Raw genomic sequence first — 9,137 nt, 5'->3', positions numbered from 1 at the left:
AAATAAATTTAAAAAATAAAAGTTTTTATTTATTTATTTATTTGAGAGAGAGAGAGAGAACGATAGTGTGAGAGCAATGTGCATGCCTGTATGTGCACAAGCTGGGGGAGGAGCAGAGGGAGAAAGAAAAGGAGAGAATCTCTAGCAGACTCTGTGCTGTGAGAAGAGCTGTTGTGGGGTTGGATCTCACTACCCCAAGATCATGACCTGAGCCAAAACCAAGAGTTGTTAGCCAATGGACTGAGCCACCCAGGTGCTCTGAAGGCAATTATTTTCAGGACAACAAGGTATTATCATTTTAAATAATCCTCAAGTTTTTATCATTATGTAAATATCTCAGAGAGATGTAAGGAATGTTCTCTAAAACAGATGAATAAATGTTCCCCCGTTAAATCAAGAGGTAAAAGACATTTGCACTATGAAACTGCTCATAATCTTTGTCCAATAATTTTGTACTCAGAAATCTTACCTTAAAATTTAGGACTATGATTCTAACCTTCATATCTCAATATGGTTATACCATGTTATAGATTAATAAGCATGGAAAAATGTCAATATTTTAAAATGACTTAGTTTCGTATGTAAACAAGAGAAGATTCAAAATTATCTCTATACAATGTCACCCTCACAGACTTGCCTTACCACAATGCATTTTTGATTGGAAAGAAAGGATTAGAATAACAAATCATAACATGGAATTTCAAAAACCACTAAGATTTTTTTCATGAATAGCATAATATATAAAATCCATTACATAAATTTTGAAATGTTTAGACAACTTAATGTTTTTCTTTGATGTCAGTAAAGCAAATTAATAAACTGAAAAGTAGACACATCCATAAACTGAGTCTATGACTACAGAGAGAGATCCCAACTACTATGCAGATTACATACTTTGAATCAGTGTCTTTTCTTAGCCCTTCCACAGCATAACTACACTATTGCTTGAAAGATCATGAGTTGTAGTGAAGTGGACATGACTTGATATCAGAATTCAGGCTCCATTATTCACTACCTATGATGTATTGGTCAATGTGTCAATCTTCTTCAGCCTACATTTTGATACAACTAAAATGTATTTCCAGGATTGGTAAGAGTTGATATTATTTTAATAATAATCTTTGAAGAGCTTGGCATATCATTGGCAGTTTGAAAAATACAATTATTTTCAAACCTATGCCAATAGAAATAATTAAAAGAGTGGCACCTGGGAAGCTCAGTTAGTTAAGCATCTGCCTTTGGCTCAGGTCATGATCTCAGGGTCCTGGGATCAAGCCCTACATTGGGCTCCCTAATTAGCAGGGACGTCTGCTTCTCTCTCTGCCCCCACCCCCCGCCAATCCTCACTCTCTCTCTCTCTCTCCCTCAAATAAATAAAATCTTAAAAAGAAAAGAATTTTAGATGTTATGTCAAAGCCCACTTTTATTTTTAATGATTTTTTTTAAATTTATTTATTTATCTGAGAGATGAAGAGATGGCACAAATAGGGGAAGGAGCAGAGGAGGTGGGAGATGGAGAGGGAGAGAATCTCAAGCAGACTTGCTGCTCAGTGAGGAGTCCTATGTGGTGCTCGATCTCATGACATTGAGATCATGACCTGAGCTGAAATCAGTAACTGGCTGAGCCATGCAGGAGCCCCTCAGAGCCCACTTTAGAATTTAAAATTTATCTTTTTTGTATTTTCTTATTTTTTCCTATTTCTACTGATTACATATTCTTGATATCTTCTTAAATCATTCACTTAGCCTTGTGTAGATGTGAATAATGGTATTATTTCATTGTCATTTAAAATTTGGTGTTCCAATTTGCTCTTATGCATTTATTCTAATTTTGTAACATATAATAAGTGACATAATGTTTGGTTTTTAATTAATTAATTATTTATTTTAGAAGGTTTATTTACTTAGAGAGAGAAAGTACTCATGAGTGAGTGCAGGGAGGGGCAGAGGGAGAGAATCAACCAGCAGAATCCCTGCTGCGCATGGAGCCCATTGATGGGCTTGATCTCATGATCATGAGATCATGACCTGAGCCAAAACCAAGATTTGGACACTTAACCCACTAAACCACCCAGGTGCCCCTGTTTACATTTGTCTTAAATTAAATGTATGCCTTTTAAGTGAAGTTCTGTCATAAATATAAGTAAGTAATACATCTTATCAGTGTTTGTGAAGCTGTTTCCATCTCTTCAATTCTGGTTATTCCCAAACTCCCATTGATATCTCTGTTTCCTTTTGTTGTTTTCATTATTTCGACTGCCCTAGAATGCCCTATTTGGTATAATTTATTTTGATGCATCTTTGCTCTTGCTGTTTTCTATATTGTATTTGGGTCTTCGACTATGCCATTAATTTTGATGACTTTGATTAGGGAAAGAAACTGGTTTTATTAGTATGTAATGTGTCTTCTATAGCACTTATATAGTTTTAATATTATTACTTTCCTTCCTTCCCCAGAACACTGAAGAAAGGATTAGGTCAGAAGTGGCGATGAGTTCAATTATAGTTTATGGTTCTACAGTGAAAGAAAACATCATGAATGAATTTGGTTTGAAAGAAAAAGGAGTTCGATTAAGATGAGATTAGGATGTATTATTAAATGTCTTTGAGAGGGTTAATATGATCAAGTTATAAGCAAAGCAATGCAACAAGCTAGAAGCTGTTGTTACATGTTTAGAGGAATTTCTTCTTTCATTTTACACTGATTTATCAAAACTTCAGTTTCTTTGAGTGAAATGTCATCTTCTTTATGAAGTCATTAAAAGCTTGTTTCACTTGCTTATTTCTCAAGGTGTAAAAGAAGGGGTTCAGCAAGGGTGCAACAGAAGTAGTGAGCACCGAAACACCTTTATTTATGGCTATCTCTTCTTTTGCTGATGACTTGATATAGATGAAGATGCCGCTTCCATAGGTGATGGAAACTACAATCATGTGGGATGAGCAGGTGGAAAAGGCCTTTTTTCTTTGTTGGACAGAGGGGAATCTCAGAATTGTCCTGATGATGTATGTGTAGGACAGAAATACACACACTAAGGTGATAATGAGTGCAAATACAGCCACAAGGATAACCATTTGTTCTATCATCCATGTATCTGAACATGAGATCTTCAGGAGGGGACCTGCATCACAGCTAAAATGATCGATGGCATTCGAGTCACAGAATTCCAGCTGGAGGCACAAGCTAAGGGGTGGGAGAATGATCATCAAGCCAGACACCCAACAGCAGAAGACTAATAAGCTACACACCCTATTGCTCATGATGGTCATGTAATGAAGTGGTTTACAGATAGCAACATAGCGATCATAGGACATGGCTGCCAGGAGAAAAAATTCAGTTGCTCCAAAGAGAATAACAAAAAATATTTGACTTGCACAAGCATTGTAGGTAATAGTATTGGCCCCTGTTGATATGCTATACAGGAATCTAGGAATGCAGACAGTGGTGAATGACACTTCTAAGAAGGAAACATTTCTCAGAAAAAAGTACATAGGAGTTTTAAGATGGGAGTTCACCAGTGTGAGGGTGATAATAGTCCGGTTCCCTGTTACGCTCAAGATGTAGGTGAGAAATAGAAAGATAAAGAGCAGGATTTGCAGTTGTGGGTCGTCTGTCAGTCCCAGCAGGATAAAAGTTGTTATTGCTGTATAGTTTCTCATCACTGACTTTTGAAATCTAACCATCAGCCTATGAAAATAAAAGAGATTTTTGTGGGAAGATCAGTATTAAAATTCTGTAGCAAAACACTGAATACAAAAACCAAGCAAATCAGTCTATTTTCTCATTTCACATCATAATCCATATCACCACTATTCCAACTAGCCTTCCTGAATATTCCATATATGAGCAAATATTCAGGATTCATGTTAATGTAAAACAATCCAACATTTTCTCAGATCATTCTTTCCCCCTGAAAATTTACAAATGTACATGTTAATTGTTTGTAATTCATTACATGGATTGGATTTACAAATAAGAGCAAAAAAATGATGTTATTTAATGTGTACTAAAATGTTCTTTATCCAAGACAAACGTTGGATATATGTCATATCTAGATGATGAAGAACATGACTTCTCTTCAGTTGTTATTTTCAAAGGATTGTTTTAAGGTTAAGATGCATTTTACCTGGAATACAAACAAACAACAATGATAACAAAACACAGCACTGGATCCTGAGATTTCCCTTTGTCTCTTTATTATTATCTGCTTGTACTCCTTATTCTTAAAGATAGTTTGATATGCAATTATTTTATCTATAGTGTGAAAAAAAGGAATATCTTCATATGTATACACCTGACTTTTTAGTTGTCTGTGGCTCCATTTCTCTCAAAAGCCCTGAAATGAAATCTGTGTTTAATATCAATAAATAGTCTTCCAGGAGCTGTGTATCTAGTTTTTTGAGAGGCTGTGGGGAGGGCTAAAGGGAGCGGAAGAGAATCTGAAGCAGATTTCATGCCTAGCACAGAGCCCCATGAGGGCTTGATCTTACAATCCTGAGATCAAGATCTGAGCTGAAACCAAGAGGTGGATGCTCAACCAAGGTGACCCACAAGCTATTCATCTTTAATTACATTTCTTATTCCTTTGAAAAGATACTGTTATTTTCACCTTCTCATCCTAACCCTACTTAGTTTAGGTCTTAGGGCTCTGCAACCCTATTTTCATGTCCAACCTCCTACTGCTCTAACACCCATAAGAACGTTTTTACTGTTGAAGCCATTGGCATATTTTTTGTAGTTATTTTGCCTGATAGCCCCTTCAAATGGATTCCATACCATAATCCTGATTCTATTCCAGATTCTATCTCTTTTTAGTGTCCTATGGCCTCCTCATCCTCTATTAACCTATGAAGCATTGCTATTCCCCAATATTTGTCCTGAAACCTCTCTTTTCTTGTTTTCTCTTTGTTCTTCTTACTCCATGCTCTCCAGGATTTCACTTGGTGCAATTGATTTCACTGCCATTTATATGATGAATTCCAAATCTGGAACTTTTCCAAATAAAAAAATTGCTAAGTGTATATCATCAGTTGGATGTTCCACAGACACTTCATACACTAAGAGCTCAAAATGAAATCACGGTCCTTCTCCAAGCCATCTTCTCTTCTAATGTTCACTATTTATTTATTTTTAAAAGATTTTATTTATTTATGAGAGAGAGAGAGAGAGAGAGAGAGAGAGAGAGGCGGTGGGAGAAGCAGGCTCCATCCAGGAAGCCCAATGTGGGACTAAACCCCGGGACCCCAGGATCACACCTGGGGCCAAAGGCAGGCGCTAAACCGCTAAGCCACCCAGGCATCCTGTGTTCGCTATTTATTGATAAAGATTAGTCTCTTGTGTGTGGCCTGCAAGGCTCTTCCTGGACAGGGCCTTCCCTATTTGCTTATCTCTTACAAATTCCTTAGCTTTCTTTCTCATAACTTAAGTTCCACAAACATTGAGCGCTTAAATTCCTCATTTTTTTCACATGCTGTCTTCTCTGCAAGGGCTAATCTTTGACTAATGGCAATTGGTGCTTCAGAATTCTCTTTAGGTATCAGTCTTCCAGGGAAATCTTCATTCATCTTTCCAGAGTACGTGAGATTATGATACCGTGTTATTTATAAACGTAAGTAAGCTGCTGCTTACTCTCTAGACCACATTGTATGCTTCCGTATACTTATATTTCTCCTCTAAGTTCCTATAAACTTCTCCAAAATAGAGGTTATGTTTTTATATATCCTTTATTCCATTACATCTGGCACAATAAGTTGTTATGTAAATGCGAACTGAAGAAACAAAAACCTGAGTGGTGAAAAATTAGACAGTAAGACAACTATGAGAAACTTCTAACTCTGGGAAACAAACAAAGAGTTGCAGAGGGGCACGTGGGTGCGGGCATATGGTAACTGAGTGATGGGCATTAATGAGGACACATGATGAGATGAACACTAGGTGTTGTATTATATGCTGGCAAGTCAAAGCATATATTAAAACAAAACAAAACAAAATTAAAATTAAAAACAAAACAAAAACAAAAATTAAAAATAAAACAGAAACAAAAAGGGTGTGGTCTATGTACTGAGACGAAGCTATATTCTTTTTTTTTTTTTTTAATTTTTATTTATTTATGATAGTCACAGAGAGAGAGAGAGAGGCAGAGACACAGGCTCTGCAGGGAGAAGCAGGCTCCATGCACCGGGAGCCCGATGTGGGATTCGATCCCGGGTCTCCAGGATCGCGCCCTGGGCCAAAGGCAGGCGCCAAACCGCTGCGCCACCCAGGGATCCCGAAGCTATATTCTTTAATGCCTATTCTGGTCAGGTGGTTCAGCACTCTTACTTTTTATATCTGTTTCATATTGCACCATCATTTTGAGTACACTCCTACATAAAAATCCAAATTCTAAACTGTGAATCCTTTTCCAGACTTCTTTTTTTTAGCTTCTGAGCTAGTTTCTACTTTAATATTTTAATTCTCCATCTGCTATTATTGATTCCTGTGTATTTGTTTCTAGTAATCTCTCTTCTGCACCTCTTACTTGTTGGGTACTTAGTTTTTTTTCCATTGTCCAGAATTTGCTCCCCATTCAATATTTCTTAGAGACTACAGTTCTGGGTTGGTTTTTTTTTTTTTTTTTTTTTTTTGGTTTTTGGTTTTTGGTGTTTTTTTTTGTTTGTTTGTTTGTTTGGTTGTTTTTTTTGCTTTCTTTTGTTCTGGGTTTTTTTGTTTGTTTGCTTTTTTTTAATAATGAATTTATTTTTTATTGGTGTTCAATTTGACAACATACAGAATAACACCCAGTGCTCATCCCGTCAAGTGCCCCCCTCAGTGCCCGTCACCCATTCACCCCCACCCCCTGCTCTCCTCCCCTTCCACCACCCCTAGTTCATTTCCAAGAGTTAGGAGTCTACATGTTCTATCGCCCTTTCTGATATTTCCCACCCATTTCTTCTCCCTTCCCTTCTATTCCCTTTCACGATTATTTATATTCCCCAAATGAATTGGACCATATAATGTTTGTCCTTCTCTGATTGACTTATTTCACTCAGCATAATACCCTCCAGTTCCATCCACGTCGAAGCAAATGGTGGGTATTTGTCATTTCTAATGGCTGAGTAATATTCCATTGTATACATATACCACATCTTCTTTATCCATTCATCTTTCAATGGACACTGAGGCTCCTTCCACACTTTGGCTATTGTGGACATTGCTGCTAGAACATCGGGGTGCAGGTGTCCCAACGTTTCATTCCATCTGCATCTTTGGGGTAAATCCCCAGCAGTGCAATTACTGGGTCGTAGGGCAGGTCTACTTTTAACTCTTTGGGGAACCTCCACACAGTTTTCCAGAGTGGCTGAACCAGTTCACATTCCCATCAACAGAGTTAGAGTGTCCCCCTTTCTTTGCATCCTCTCCAACATTTGTGGTTTCCTGCCTTGTTAACTTTCCCCATTCTCACTGGTGTGAGGTGGTATTTCATTGTGGTTTTGATTTGTATTTCCCTGATGGCAAGTGATGCAGAGCATTTTCTCATGTGTGTGTTGGCCATGTCTATGTCTTATTCTGTGAGATTTCTGTTCATGTCCTTTTCCCATTTCATGATTGGATTGTTTGTTTCTTTGCTGTTGAGTTTAATAAGTTCTTTATAGAATTTGGAAACTAGCCCTTTATGCTTTCCTTTCTTTTTTAAAGCTTAAATCACTTACACTGTTTTTGAAGATTCATTCCTCTCCTTTTTTTTTTTTTGATTCATTCCTCTCCTAAAAAGAAACTAGAGTGTGGCATGGTTTCCTTAGCTTCCCCATCTCAATCTCTAGTCTCAACCCTCGTCGTCTGATAAGAAGTATTGATGTTCTTCATTCAAGAATCACTTTATAGAGTTTTAATTGAAATCAGTAGCAATTCACATAGGTACTATAGATGGAGATATTCCAGGAGTTCAAGAATAGTCATTGGATCACTTAGGTCACTAACAAATGAACTCTACCCACAAGGAATTTGTTCTTTCTCTGCTATATACCTTGTTATTGCAGAAACTGAGTCTGACAGATAGCATGCATTCATAATTTTAGATGAATGATTTAATGTACCTTATGTATAATTTAACTCAGTCTGCATTTTATTATTTTTTAAAGGAGAGAAAATTTTAGGCAATAATGATAATTAACAGGCTTACACTGCAACATCAGGATGATTCGAATTGCCCTAACTCCTGTGAGTGTACTCAAGATAGAACCTATTTCTTCATTTAAATAATCTACTTCCCTTTCTACACCCAAAAACTTATTTATCTCTTACTGACCCTTTTATAACATGCAATCAATAAATGAAGTGTCTTTTAATATTCATAGTATGAATTTCACCCATCTTTTTATACACATATTAGAAATTCATTTAGCTGTCCAGTTTTTTGTGCTATGTAGAACCAATTTTTAGAGAAACAAATGCCTAAGCATAGAGACAAACCAATAAACCAACTTTTTGTAAGGGAAAATGGTATTCTCCCATTTCTGTGCCTTGAAACTGCCATAGGGCCTCTAAAAACACTTTCATTCAACTTTTCGTTGCCTTGTCAATACTCCTTTCTCTATCTCCTTTTCCATCAATCAGTCACACATCAGTAGCACAATGTTCAACTCTTTATTTGCATTAACACTTCCAAGATGTAGAATATAATAATATAGTAACAGTAAATTGCTCTCTTTTGTGGTGATTATGAATTGGGAGTTGGATGTATACTAGTTACTCTATCACCCCTAGGATATGTGAGCATGAACGAGATTCTTTGGGTAATGGAAATCTCAGGAGTTTGGAATCAGTCAACCTCAAAAAGGAATTCTGAAATATCCAAATAACGGATGACCCTTCCACGCCTAGAGAGTGATTTCTTTGTGAGCCGCTCATACAAATCAGTGGCTTATACAAGGAAAGAAAAGCAGGGTTCTTTGTTCTCAAACTTCCTGAGATTTTTCTTTCTTTTTAAAAAAATAATTTAAAGACACAGAGAGAGGCAGAGACAGACAGAGGGAGAAGCAGGCTCCCCATAGGGAGCCCAATGTGGAACTCGATCCCAGGACCCCGGGATCACACCCTGAGCCAAAGGCAGATGCCCAACCTCTGAGCCACCCAGGGGCCCCTGAGATTTTTCATATCC

At 37.1% G+C, this 9,137-nt stretch overlaps 1 protein-coding gene across 1 annotated transcript; it reads right to left on the bottom strand.

Annotated features, from left to right (window-relative positions):
* Nucleotides 1–2,709: 2,709 nt before the first annotated feature.
* LOC140609228 (olfactory receptor 6C2-like) lies at nucleotides 2,710–3,657 on the bottom strand. Its single transcript, XM_072784514.1, has one exon. The coding sequence runs from the start codon at nucleotides 3,655–3,657 to the stop codon at nucleotides 2,710–2,712; it is 948 nt and encodes a 315-aa protein (XP_072640615.1).
* Nucleotides 3,658–9,137: the final 5,480 nt, after the last annotated feature.

This window comes from Canis lupus, chromosome 2, assembly GCF_048164855.1.
Source record: "Canis lupus baileyi chromosome 2, mCanLup2.hap1, whole genome shotgun sequence".
NCBI lineage: Eukaryota > Metazoa > Chordata > Mammalia > Carnivora > Canidae > Canis > Canis lupus.
Note: the sequence above shows the minus strand (reverse complement) of the source record. Positions and strands in the feature narration are given on the sequence as shown.

Excerpts from the sequence above, each read along its gene's own strand:
- LOC140609228 (XM_072784514.1), bottom strand. The coding sequence starts at position 3,657 with ATGAGAAACTATACAGCAATAACAACTTTTATCCTGCTGGGACTGACA.